At 36.0% G+C, this 14452-nt stretch overlaps 1 protein-coding gene across 1 annotated transcript in view; it reads right to left on the bottom strand.

Moving 5' to 3' along the window:
• tmc1 (transmembrane channel like 1) overlaps positions 1–14452 on the bottom strand; it is a 36172-nt gene that overhangs the window by 2456 nt on the left and 19264 nt on the right. Inside the window, exons 10-18 of the mRNA XM_002935593.2 lie at positions 11941–12083; positions 10776–10920; positions 10113–10307; positions 8938–9117; positions 8695–8844; positions 7493–7621; positions 5391–5458; positions 3616–3855; positions 402–527 (exon numbers count right to left, since the gene is read on the bottom strand). Of these exons, the coding sequence (XP_002935639.1) occupies positions 402–527; positions 3616–3855; positions 5391–5458; positions 7493–7621; positions 8695–8844; positions 8938–9117; positions 10113–10307; positions 10776–10920; positions 11941–12083 (1376 nt within the window). The remainder of the gene's footprint in view (positions 1–401; positions 528–3615; positions 3856–5390; positions 5459–7492; positions 7622–8694; positions 8845–8937; positions 9118–10112; positions 10308–10775; positions 10921–11940; positions 12084–14452) is intronic.

Here is a 14452-nt window from a genome sequence, read left to right as displayed (position 1 = left end):
TAGTGCAAAAAAGCCAAAAAGTAAGTATTCAAGTAACCCATAAAAAGAAATCAGCAAGTGGTATCTACTGTCACCTGCTTGAAGGTTTACTAGACCTGATGCAAACTTTGCAGTATATATATAAATATATAAATGTTTCCTCGTAGCTATGGAAAGATGTAAAATCAATACCAACAATTATTCTGCAAATTGCAGTACTCAGGACTATGTGAATAAAACAATGCACATTCGCATAAATAGATAAGTAGGTTATTGGATTTGTATGGTTATTTTTGTTGCTATTTGAAATCATAACTTATAGACATTTTCTTAAAGAGATAATTTCATACGTGCTTTTGTCATCATTTTTAGGGGCTTCTTGTTATATATCACTTGCTTGAACCTTCAAATATTATACCTACACCATAAGGAGGATGAAAGGTAGAATAAGGCCGGGATTTGATGCATAGCTAAATACTTTTGCAAACCAGGCTGGGAAGTCATTAGCCAGAGTCTCTTGTATGACTTCAAACATTCTTTGTTTTCCACTATTGAGAGAGTAAATAGAATGGTATTAGAATACATGTCTTGGGCAAGTATATTGGCATTTGTACATTGCATAAAAAGGAAAATAAATATATATATGGCAAGTTCAGTTGTATAAGAAAAGACTAAAGGTGGCCATGCATTTCCAGATTTGGTTAGCCAGTTTTCACCCTATTGCCGCTGTCCCTCTGGACATGCATTGCACCTGCAGGGCAATCTTAACAGACAATTCCAAAACAGGTTGTGTATCCAAACTGAAGAACCTCATGTGCTCATGTTCTCTCTCAGTGTGGGGCAGCAGCAAAATGTGGAAAAGGAGCTGCAGTCAACATCACCCGAAAGGTATAGAACAATGTTATATGGAAAACTATGTGGATAGCTAAATGTGACAATGTGCGAACATTCAGCCTTAGGGCCATTTCATTAATGGATATGTAAACCATGAAAACAATTTAATGTAAAATTGCTCAGAGCAAAATTATTTCTCTTTTTCCTCTCCAAGACAATAGGGCTCACTCAGGCAACTTGTGCTTTTTCCTGCAATAAGTTGCGTGTAACACCATATTCATTACAGCTACTACTACATTTTAATATGCTGTTGCTCCTATTGATGCAGGGGAGCAGGACTGACTGGGCGGTAGCTCCATGGTACCCTTCCAGGTAATTGCATCCAATTTGCAACTAAATGCATGCAGTTGCTTTAATTTTGCAGAATAAGATGAATTACACCAGAGGCAGCTCAACTCTGTAAGATGCAATGCTCAATTGCAACTACAACAATGCATTCTAGGAAAAAAGGCTGCATTGTGGCAGTGTGGCAGCACAAAGACAATAGGTCTTGTATCCTTATTATGATTTTAAATAGACTCATGGACCTCTTTATTTATGCAGGAAAATTAATTTGTGCTTATTAAGCCCACAATTGCTGCTTATTTTTTCTCTTCGTTTTGAAGCTTAAAATTACCGTAATAGTTATCATTTATATTTACAAAGGATATTTGCTGTTTCACAAATGTGACTTTGCTAAAGTCATTCTAGAGATGTACATGCATATAATATTATTAGCTTTAATTATGTACAAATAAAAAAAATGCATAGTTATTACATTCAGCTGTAATATAAACACATTATGTGAAAGTGCATCTGAGGATTTCATACATGGAGGGACAAAACTCTGCTGCTTGCCTAGAAATGTATTAATATCATTTGTTGTCATTTCCTACTGACTGGGTTTTCTCTGTCTTTGTTAATTGTAATCATCAAACATTTTGCATATAAAGGTGAAGTAATGAGAAGCAAGCTTATTGCCCTGTTTATAAATGACTAAAATTTGTTTTCAGGTTATTGTTTGCATTTCCCAAGTGCAAGGATAACAAGTAGGAGGAGATAGGAAAGAGCAAGAAAATGAGGGGTATTGTTGATGTAAACAATAGAGGTTTTTTTACATATCACTGTTACAGCCAATGTTCCATCTAAGCCAGTGACCCCAACCAGTGGCTCATGAGCAACATGTTGCTCACAAACCCCTTGGATGTTGCTCTCAGTGCCCCCAAACCAGCAGGCCCAGATTTGTGGCAAGGCCACAAAGGTCTGGGCCTAGGGCGGCCTAAATTTAGGGGAGGCATGTCGCTCAGCCGCATGTAAATTTTGCTCCCACACGGAGCACAGGGAACAGGACGTGCAGAAAAATATATTTGTTGTACTGTATATGTAGGGCAGTTTTGGTGTTGTATCTATTATATAAATCGGGACAATGTAGCAACAGCAGAGATCAAGCAAGTAGAGAATTTCTAAGTTTATCATACTAAACATCTGTCTCCACATAACTGCTGCATCTGCCATTTGCTCTGGGAGCTGCCCAAAACCCATAGATTTAAAGGGAAAGTAGAACTTAACAAAGATATTTTGGTCACTTTTGCTATGAAAATGACTTGTTTCTTTTAACTTTTTCACTAGGAAGATATTTACATTTTAAAGAAATACTATCGTGATTTTTATGGTGTACTTTTTATTTCTAAATTACACTGTTTACATAGCAAATAATTCACTCTACCATTCAAAATGTTATTCTTGAATCAACAAATGTATATATTTTTTGTAATATTGGTGCATAGGCAGCTATCTCAGTGCATTGTTCCTGAGTCTGAGCTTTCAGAAGGAGCCAGTGCTACACATTGGAACTGCTTTCAGGTAACTTATTGTTTCTCCTACTCCCATGTAACGGTAGGAGTCCCAAGACAGAATTGGATTTCTTTCTATTGAGTGCTATTCTGATATCTAATGGGAGCTGCTAGTCATGACTTTAGCTGAGCTTAGAAAATGCTAGGAAATTGCAATTTTATTTGCATGCTGTCATGCAGTTAGTAGAGTTACTAAATGGCTCCTGCCTATAGTTAGGGAATGATGGGAGCTACAACATCTAGCTGTTGTTTATACAGGAGCAAGCTCCAGTTTGGTTTGAGGCCAGTTGGTTTGAGGTCAGAGCTCTGTGCAGGCAGTGAAGTTCTCCCACAGGCTTTGTGCCATGTCCAGCAGTCAGATGACCAGTTCTGCTGCTACTTTCTTTATTTTGAAAAATATGTGTCTTCTTCAATAAATGACAACATGTATGCCTTCCCAGGAACATTACTTACAGCTCTGAGCATCATGGTGAGAGTAGTTGGCGAGAGTAGGAATCTGGGTGCCTTAGACAGCAGAGACTCCTGGACGTCTTCACCAGGACCAGATTGGTCTGTTGTGCTACAATGTGTTTTATTACATTTTTATATTACTATAAAAATGAAGGCGCAGGTAGCCTTTTTTCATATTTCAATGTGGACAAAATTTCAGCCCTGTGGAGAATTAACTTGGCCCTCACAACTGATGCTTTTTAATGGGTCATATAATATGTATTCCCAGATAATATTCATAGCTTTCAAAACTTGTCTTTCTAATAACTCTTTTCTGAAGAAATGCAGTAACAAAACTTTGCAATATATAATTGAAAGCACATTTATGGTTATTGTTATATTGATCAGTATCTTTATATAATTGGCTAATCCAAGGTAACAAGTGGGACACATGTTAAGCAAGAACATTAGAGCAAAGTACCTGAATGGGCCACAGTCAAAGGATGGTGGAATGGAGACAATGGTATAGACGACTGGTAACATGGCCAGAAATAGAACAAAAAGAAGCATAGCCATATAGAAGTTATTGGAGCGGGATGCCTTAAACACTCGTGCATGGGGAACATTGCAGCACATTACTGCCCAGCACTGCAAGTACATGGATGTGTGAAGTCGAAATACATTAATAGCAGGCAGGCATGGAGCGTAAAATGACCCCATCCTAAAGACAAAAGAAATAATATTATTTCATTCAATGAAATAAATCTGCATTAACCTACAGTGCTTAGTTTTGAATATTTATACAGAACACAAATGCACACATATAACACAAATTCCTTTATGGTTGCACCAGTGATTTTTTTTCCCAATCTGCGGTGCTTTTTATAATGTCATTTCTTTCCTGTAGTTACCAAACTAAACATAATATTTTAACACTGTTATCTGCTTTTATTTTGTACTATTATGGCATTTACCCTTGCTCTTTGCTGTATCTTAGAATCTAAATATAATTATTGTCATTGGTATTCTTTATATTCATTACCATAGTTCACATTCATCATTAGCTCTGCACTCTGCATTACCACTTTTTTATAAAAAAAAAAAGCCACATTTCTCTCTTCTTATCAGCTATAAAATATTACATTACATGCAAATTCCCATCCCATCTTAAAACAAAGACCTCTGAATAGTGATGAGCGAATCTGTCCCGTTTTGCTTCGCCTAAAATTCGCAAAACGCCTTTTTGTCTTTTTTTGATGCGTGGCAAAGTTTCGCAAAACAATTCGCCAATCGTGAAATGTGGAAATTCGCTGCGAATCAATGCCTGGTGAGAAAATTCGCTCCTCGCTACCTCTGAATAATAATTGCCCATTTAATTCACCTCAGGCTAAGTCCCACATAAAACCTTACTTGCTAAAATGGAGTTATTTTATTACTGGAATTGTATTGGCTCAGCATCTTGTATTACTTTTTGGTTTAAATTTGACTGATTTCAGTTAAGCCTCTTTGGGACTGTCTGAGGCATCAGAACACTTTACTGAAATGTGAATGATAAAATTCAGCCAGGCTACTTCAAGAGAAGTTAATAGAAAGTGCATTTTAAATATTCAAGCTATTTTATTTTTTGTTTTTAAAAAAATTTATTTTTCTTCTGATTTGATTTTTTTTTTGTTTCCCTAAGCTTATCCTTAAGTTACCTCTTAAAGGAAAACTATACCCTCAAACAATGTAGGTCTGTATAAAATTGTATTGCATAAACAAGCTCATATGTAAAACCCTGTTTCATCTAAATAAACCATTTTCATAAAAGTATACTTTTTAGTAGTATGTGCTATTGGGTAATCCTAAATAGAAAATTGCCATTCTAAGAATTAAGGGCCGCCTTCTGGGATCATAGGATTCACAGTGCAGACAAACAAGCCAAGGCACACATACATGCTAGGCCACATCAGCCAATTAATGGACAGAGTTCTGCCTTTTGCTTCCACACTTCTTCCTTTTACAGTTAGATCTGCGTTATTTCTGGTCATGTGATCTCTGAGGGAGCACACAGCCCATTACTAAATGGTGGATCAAGGGAAAGGATGTAAAAATATATATTTACTGATATATATTCCAGTTTGGCAAGAATCTTTAACAGGCCACTTAACATAATATAAACTATCTATTGGTTAAGTATTCATTGTGGGGGTAAGAATTAGGTATACAGAGATGAAATATTAAGGCTCCAGTTGTACATTGTTGAGAACGACATACCAGATCATCCCTTGATTGAAAATGAGGCCCAGCACATTGCCACTGATGTCGAACTCGCAATACGATGGCTAAAATGAAAAATATATATCTATCAATATTTTTTGTATATGGTAAATTAGTCTCCCAACACTTGATATGTGAGTGAGATCTGCCAATATAGTAATCAGAATTAAAAAGAAAATGTTGCCGTTCCTTAGCAAACAAAACTCTGATTCGTTAATCTTTTACTTTTCAAAAGATCTGAAACAAATAGTACTGAGGCTTCTGGTAGGACTGTATTTCTATATATTAAGGTCATTTCTTTATCCACTCTGTGAATGCGGTAATTCCCTATAGTCAGTTATGACTCATTTGCTAACAGGGGGCAAATTAGACAGTATTGAGTTACAATTTCCTAAAAAGAGACTATAGTGGCTATATTACGGTTGGTTCTTAAAGGAGTGGTTGAAAGATGTAGATGTGGAGTGGTCCACATCTACATCTTTCCAGCATTCAAAGCAGCAGCAGCCAAAAACTATTAGTCACTCATTTAAACCACTGCCTGGTTGCTAAGGTACACAAGACCCTAGGAACCAGATAGCTGCTGAAATTCGAAACTTAAGAGCTAATGAACAAAAAGCTAAATAACTAGAAAAATCACAAAAATGTATAAAAAAAAATGAAACCAATTGCAAATTGTCTAAGAATATCAGTGTTACAACATACTAAAAGTTAACTTAAAGGTGAACAACCCTATTAAAGTCCAGACATTACTTTGGAAAAAACTGGTACTATATATATACAGCCTGTACTGATAACAGCAGCAAGTTAGTGACTATGGGAATAATGTATTAATACATTGCCACATACTGTAAGTTTTAGCTGTGTTGGAGTTTAATAGTCAGTGGATCAAGAATAACTAACATCAGATAGCATTACTGGCTCTAGCATTACTGGCTCTTGGTTAAAGACATGGCTATTTTTTTAGGCCCTTGAGATAATATGGAATAAGCAACATCAAATAATATTAAATCCAATTAGGGAGACCCTAAATATGTAAAGGTTCCCCTAGGCACTGCCTTATATACAGTATAATATATATGTTGTGAAATGTCTTAAAAGATTGTGATTCATTTCCCATTATATGGCAGAAGGGACTCTAGTAGAATCTCTATTTAAAAAATGGTGAGAAGCAATGAATATGTCTGAGAGTAAAAATACATCATCTATTAGCTGTTAAAGGACAATGAAAGGTTAATATAAATTAAAAGTAAGTCTAAAGGCATTCTTTTTTAAGTACTTACTGCATATCTAAATTCCCAGATCCCTGCTTGCTTCTCTGAGATATGGTGCTGGCAGCCTACAGCAGTGTGAAGACTACAGTGACATCACTGAAATCTCTCTCTCCTTCCTGTAGGTGCCAGCGGCTGCCTTCCTATTCTCTGAGCATGTGTGTAACTTGATCCTGTCTCCTGTTCTGAGCTATACATACCCACCAGCCAATCAGAAGCGGATCTGGCAGAGGGGAGGGGGGGGAGGGAATGAAACACGTGTGCAGTATGAAGCAAGGAGGGAAAGGAAGGGAGAATACCTTTTTAGAGATGGCTGCCTGTTCTAGAAAATGTGAAGTAAGTGTGACTGAGTAAATATTTGATTAGGTGAGCCAAAAGTGTGGCGTTTTTACTAAACAATAGGAGGACTATTGGGCAGTATGCTTTTTAAATTTTGACTTGCATTCTCCTTTAAGGTCATGTAGAAGTCAATGGCAGAGAAAATTAGTTTATATTGGATGACCCCTACAGTATTTAATTTTTTTTAGAGCTCCTTTTTGCAGCCCAAGAGCTAACCAGCTCTTTTTTTTTTTTTTTTTTAATTAAGGTAAGAAAAAAATGATTACTAAAGCTAAGGCTAAAAGAAAATACAGGTAGGCAATACATTTGTATTCATTATCAAGAAGGTAGCTCATTTTGACCATAGGACAGAAATGCTGATGCATAAGAGGGTGCTAAACCTTTATTGCAGGGGCTTACTTGAACAAATATTTTGCTTCTAGCACCAGGACCCTCTGAAACCATATTACTTACAATTCAAAAACAATAGAATGTCAAGCAAAATGTCCTCACCCATCCATATTCTAGATCCCAGCACCAGCAGTAATTAAAAAAGCGTACAAATACAGCTTGTAGGAAGTCGCCAGTTAGAATAGTAATATAAGATGTCATAATATCAGAAACTGTAAGCCGAACAAATTCCTAGAAATATAAGAAAATATAAGTTACGTAAAATTTAGTTGTGCCCAGTAATTTAATTTAGGGATGCACTGAATCCACTATTTTGGGATTCGGCAAACGCCGAATCCTTTGTGAAAGATTTGGCGAATAGTGAACTGAATCTGAATCCTAATCTGCATATATAAATTAGGCCATGAAGGCGTTAAAGTGAAAAACTTTCAACTTCCGTGTTTCTTTGACAAAAAGTCACATGATTTTAAGAATTCGGATGCATCCCTAATTTATTTTCATGTGTACAGTTATTATGTGTGCAGGTGTGGGACCTATTATCCTGAATACTTAGGACTTGGGGTTTTCCCAGATAAAGGATCTTTCTATAAACTGGATCTCCAAACCTTAAGTATACTAAAAATATTGGAAACATTAAATAAACCCAATATTATAAGGATTAATTTTAGTCTAGCAGAGCGGTACTGCTTTAATATTACAGAGAAAAAGGAAATCATGTTTAAAAAATGTAATTATTTGATTAAAATGGAGTCTATGGAAGATGTCATAACTGTAATTTGGAGCTTTTTAGATAATGGGTTTCCATATAATGAATCCTATACCTGTACAAGCAAATTTAGGTTGTGTCTTCTTATTTATTTATTTTCACTTTACAAGTCAAGAAAATATTTATCACTTAAATAAATAAAGTCACATAAAAAGCTTGTCCCAGCCTGCACACTTTCTTTGGCTAGGATCCAAACTTCTCACTCCCCATCCCCCCCCGCCGAGTTTCCTTTCAGGTATGACCAGTCTCCCCAACAGAACATAAAGTATTTATCAGCCACTTTTCATTGTTCATGTCACCATTGATGTTTGACTACTACTAGGGCTGGACTGGGATTCAAAATCAGCCATGGCATTTCAAGTACACAGAGGCCTAAACAGTCCCCATGAAACCACTAAATAATGATGACTGTCTATGAGATCTAACAGCAGCCCCTTCGGCATTTGCCAGAATCCACAAAAGCATGTCACTAACCAATAGGTTATGAACTATATTTGCTAAGAGCAAACTTTCTGTATGACTTCAAACTCTTACTAACCTGTCCCACCATGGTTTCCCAACATGGTCCTCGAGGAACATCTGATGGATCTACCTGGAAAGGGACTGTTGAATTTTCAGAGTAGGATTTGTTATAAATATTTGCCTCCCAAAATGTCATATTATGTTGAACAATCTTCTCTTCTTCCCTCTATATAGTAAAAATATATTTTTCAATAGTTAAATGCAATTTATTATTAAGGTGTAATATATCCTGAAGTTCATAAAAAAAATACCAGCTTGCCTTAAGATTGATTTCATCCATAAGGGCAATAAGAAATGTATACAGGTTACCCAAAAATAAAGCAAATATGCGTCCTAGTTGCCACCTCAGTGCTATTCTTGGGTGATAATTCTCCAAATTACTAATTACATCAAACATTGTTGGGCAGAACATTCCTAGCAGTGACATGACTGTGTTCACCTACAAAAAAGCAAAATATATGTTTACGTTAGAAATGATGCCCTATAAATAAACATATTCAACAAAAATGAGTCTTAGGGGCACATTTACTAACCCACGAACGGGCCGAATGCGTCCGATTGCGTTTTTTTCGTAATGATCGCTATTTTACGATTTTTTCGGAAAAATGTCGCGACTTTTCCGTTACTAATACGATTTGTGCGAAAAAACGCGAGTTTTTCGTAGCCATTCCAAAAGTTGCGCAAAATCTGGCGATTTTTCGTAGCGTTAAAACTTGCGCGAAACATCGCACCTTTTAAGTTTTAACGCTACGAAAAAGGAGCAACTTTTCGCGCAAGTTTTAACGCTACGAAAAAATCGGCAGATTTTGCGCAACTTTCGGAATGGCTACGAAAAACTCGCGTTTTTTTGCGCAAATCGTATTGGTAACGAAAAAGTCGCGACAATTTCCGAAAAGTCGTAAAGACGCCGAAAAAATCGCAAAAAATAGGAAAAAGTCGCAAAATGTTCGTTTTCAAATCGGAATTTTTCCAATTCGGTTCAGATTCGTGTCTTAGTAAATGTGCCCCTTAGTGAGTCTATGCAGTTCTCTCTATTCAAAAGGCAGATATCATCCACTTCTGTCAGGTTTGTGATTCCACTGTTAAAACTAAGAAGAAGCCAATCCCTTAAAAGCATGGCACATATTATAGTGTGTATGTTGCAAAGTACACACAACAGTCTTCAGAAGTGAGTGTTCCTGGTATTTATGGCTTCTTATATTGGAAAAATATTTCATTTTTGAAAAACTTTGATTAAGCTCCATGACAACCTGGCTCCTTTCTTAAAAGTAAATGTTCCACCAGTTATAAAAAAAGCTGTTTGTATAATTTTGCTTACAAACATCATAAGACTGGAACACGTTAAAAAACAAATACAATACATTCTTCTTTTAAAATACTATATAATATTTATTATATTCAGAATCTTTAAAAATGGCATAAGCTGTTACTTACTTCATTCCGTTCCCACCATCCATAGTTTTCTAGACCTTCCAATGCAAATTGTTGTGATCTCCTTACAACAAAGTAAATTAAGTATCCACTGCCTGCAAGAGTGCACATCACAAGAAAGTTTGCAAAGACTCTGAGGAATCTAACTAAATGAATATTTTCCTCTTTCCTGTTTTCCTGTTCTTCCAAAATCGATTCCTTCAAAAATAAAATATAAAGTATGTGTTACTATTCTGAAAAAGCACACCAATATTCTATATATATAGCCAAAAAATATAATTGGATATTGATGAAGCCCTTTTTAGCAATACATTGTGCTTTTGACATTCACTTTTTTAAAATATTATTTTGTGTCAAGGAAAACCCATAGAAACAAAAAAACATCTTTTTTTTAGAAATTAGGATAAATCAGGTGTCATTTGAGAAAAAGTGGTTTATATTTAATGCAATTTAATAAAAATTCTCTTCAACTGATTCTATAAATAGTCTGGGTACCGAACACTATAATACTGGAGGAGGCATGGGGCTTATCAGCAAATGATAATGAGAACTAAACATTGTTGGAGCTTAGAGAAAACATATGTAGGTATTTTATATGCATTAAAATAATGTTTAGTGAATACTGTAACAATGTGCAAGAGTGCATGCCTTTCAATCTAGTCTTACCTTGAAGCTTGTGGTAATTGATGCAAATTTATTGTCAGCTGTTTCTGGGTTGCCAATAAGATAGTCCCAACTCGTGTACATTTTCCAGCTAAAATTAAAGCTGTTGTCATCACCACCTCCATCATCATTAGCATTTTTGGCCATGCTGAAGGATAGATTTGAAAAAAAAAATTACAATGAAAATCAAGAGCAAAAAAATGTAGGCAAACATTAAAATAGAGGAGAATAAAACGTATTTAATGCTTTTCTCATGAAAACTCTTTTTCAGACTAAGGATGAAATCTATTTTTGTTTTGCTCCCCTATAAAAAGGTGGCTTTAGGGATTAAGCATCTCAAAGCTGATCCATGCAATCAATTAATTTTAGGGAAAGTGATCTCAAAACCAATAAGGCATTCAAATTTAACATGTAATAAAAACTTCCTAGTTCTTCGGCAGGTTGAAGTTCAAATAGCCATATTAGCCTTTCATTATTATGTTTTTTTTTTTAAATAATAAATTTTTTATTAGAATTTTGTTTCCTTACAATAGCATATAAAGGCAGTACAAGCTTGGTATCAAATGGTAAGTCATTTTGTTATCTATACTTAAGCACAGTACCGTTTAAGTATAAACTATTGGAAAGAAGAATAAAGGTTGCAAAGAAGTGAGGAGATGGGGAGGGTAGGAATATGGGGGAGGGGCTAAAAAGGGCAGGAGATGATAATGTCTTTTTATGAGATAGATCATATACCTTTAGGTATGTTATATGAACCAAGACAAATAGAAATGTTTCTGTGCAGTGAGAGACATACAAATAGCTAACAAAGAATACTTTGGTACTTTATGGTGCATGGATCTATATTATTTGCTTTTTTGGGTATGTTTGGATGCAGGATCTGTTGCTTTATTGAACATGGTTGATGAAAATATAATAATAATAGAATAATATAAACCACAATTTATTCATACTGTTCCACACTTTGAGAAATGCTGGAGCATTTTAAGAAGTATATTCAAATTCTGGAACTAATTAGCAGATGAATATAGCAGATGAAAATTCATGTATTCAGACAAAATGATACTATATAATAATCCAAATTCTTTCAACTTTATATAGACATATATATATAGACAAAAAACTGAAATGTCACAATATCTACGTATAACAAAAGAATAAAACTTACGTTCGGATAACAACCATGAAACTGTATGCAATGGTACCAATTCCAACAAGTAAGTAAGAAAGTGGCAGCCTAAACTGTAGCCATCCAATTGTTCTCTGACTGTTGTAGTATCCATAGAAAAGAACAGAATATTGTGCAAATCCCTGGAAAATATATTTGTATTAAGAATACCTGATTTTTTTTTATGTATGTGCAGTGCAATGGCACTCAAATATAACTCATTTTACCAATTTAACCTTTAAGTAGTTTTCTATATAAACTAAAGTAAATTATTCTTTGGAGGTAAAAGGTTAGTTATTAAAGATAGGTGAACCTTGAGGTGAATTAGAAGCTCTTATTCAAATAGTCCTGCTTGCTTGTATGAGATGAATCTTTAAAAAAACAGATGGACAAAGCACTATAAACAACTATCCCAACAAGAATGGAAAGAGTCCTAATTATTTGTCATTCCTTGGAGGCACTAAATAAACAGGTGGTTGTGATGTTCTTGCTGGGTTGTTTAGAAGATTCTATAAATATATTCAAATACATATATATCCAAAAGATAAATGAATATCAAACCCATTTTATAATGCATGCTCTCCTTCTTCCAAGGCATGCTTCATGGACGTAAATATATAAGTATAATTTGTTGTTTGCTTTTAAAGGATATTGAACAACTGTAACAAAAAGTTATTAAGGCAGCAGTATATACCAATCAGTCTTCATTTTCTATTTTTTTTTTTTTTATTCTTAGGCTTAAACTTCATCTGCTATTTGGTTGCAAAGCCTTAATTACCAGAAAGCAGACAGCAAGTCAGAATAAAAGAAAAGAGAAAATAAAGCTAAAAAATAAAAACAATAGCAGCCCATATACAGTGGCTTGCAAAAGTATTCGGCCCCCTTAAACTTTTCCACATTTTGTCACATTACAGCCACAAACATGAATCAATTTTATTGGAATTCCACGTGAAAGACCAATACAAAGTGGTGTACACGTGAGAAGTGGAACGAAAATCATACATGATTCCAAACATTTTTTACAAATAAATAACTGCAAAGTAGGGTGTGCGTAATTATTCAGCCCCCTTTGGTCTGAGTGCAGTCAGTTGCCCATAGACATTGCCTGATGAGTGCTAATGACTAAATAGAGTGCACCTGTGTGTAATCCAATGTCAGTACAAATACAGCTGCTCTGTGACGGCCTCAGAGGTTGTCTAAGAGAATATTGGGAGCAACAACACCATGAAGTCCAAAGAACACACCAGACAGGTCAGGGATAAAGTTATTGAGAAATTTAAAGCAGGCTTAGGCTACAAAAAGATTTCCAAAGCCTTGAACATCCCACGGAGCACTGTTCCACCGATCATTCAGAAATGGAGGGAGTATGGCACAACTGTAAACCTACCAAGACAAGGCCGTCCACCTAAACTCACAGGCCGAACAAGGAGAGTGCTGATCAGAAATGCAGCCAAGAGGCCCATGGTGACTCTGGACGAGCTGCAGAGATCTACAGCTCAGGTGGGGGAATCTGTCCATAGGACAACTATTAGTCGTGCACTGCACAAAGTTGGCCTTTATGGAAGAGTGGCAAGAAGAAAGCCATTGTTAACAGAAAACCATAAGAAGTCCCGTTTGCAGTTTGCCACAAGCCATGTGGGGGACACAGCAAACATGTGGAAGAAGGTGCTCTGGTCAGATGAGACCAAAATGGAACTTTTTGGCCAAAATGCAAAACGCTATGTGTGGCAGAAAACTAACACTGCACATCACTCTGAACACACCATCCCCACTGTCACATATGGGGGTGGCAGCATCATTCTCTGGGGGGGCTTCTCTTCAGCAGGGACAGGGAAGCTGGTCAGAGTTGATGGGAAGATGGATGGAGCCAAATACAGGGCAATCTTGGAAGAAAACCTCTTGGAGTCTGCAAAAGACTTGAGACTGGGGCGGAGGTTCACCTTCCAGCAGGACAACGACCCTAAACATAAAGCCAGGGCAACAATGGAATGGTTTAAAGGAAAACATATCCATGTGTTAGAATGGCCCAGTCAAAGTCCAGATCTAAATCCAATTGAGAATCTGTGGCAAGATCTGAAAACTGCTGTTCACAAATGCTGTCCATCTAATCTGACTGAGCTGGAGCTGTTCTGCAAAGAAGAATGGGCAAGGATTTCAGTCTCTAGATGTGCAAAGTTGGTAGAGACATACCCTAAAGCCTGGCAGCTGGAATTGCAGCAAAAGGTGGTTCTACAAAGTATTGACTCGGGGGGCTGAATAATTACGCACACCCCACTTTGCAGTTATTTATTTGTAAAAAATGTTTGGAATCATGTATGATTTTCGTTCCACTTCTCACGTGTACACCACTTTGTATTGGTCTTTCATGTGGAATTCCAATAAAATTGATTCATGTTTGTGGCTGTAATGTGACAAAATGTGGAAAAGTTTAAGGGGGCCGAATACTTTTGCAAGCCACTGTATTTGTTGGTTGCCTAGTTCAGTTTGCCATTTTTAAAAATTTCCCATTTAA

Source organism: Xenopus tropicalis, chromosome 1 (assembly GCF_000004195.4).
Source record: "Xenopus tropicalis strain Nigerian chromosome 1, UCB_Xtro_10.0, whole genome shotgun sequence".
NCBI classification, from domain to species: Eukaryota; Metazoa; Chordata; class Amphibia; order Anura; family Pipidae; genus Xenopus; species Xenopus tropicalis.
Note: the sequence above shows the minus strand (reverse complement) of the source record. Positions and strands in the feature narration are given on the sequence as shown.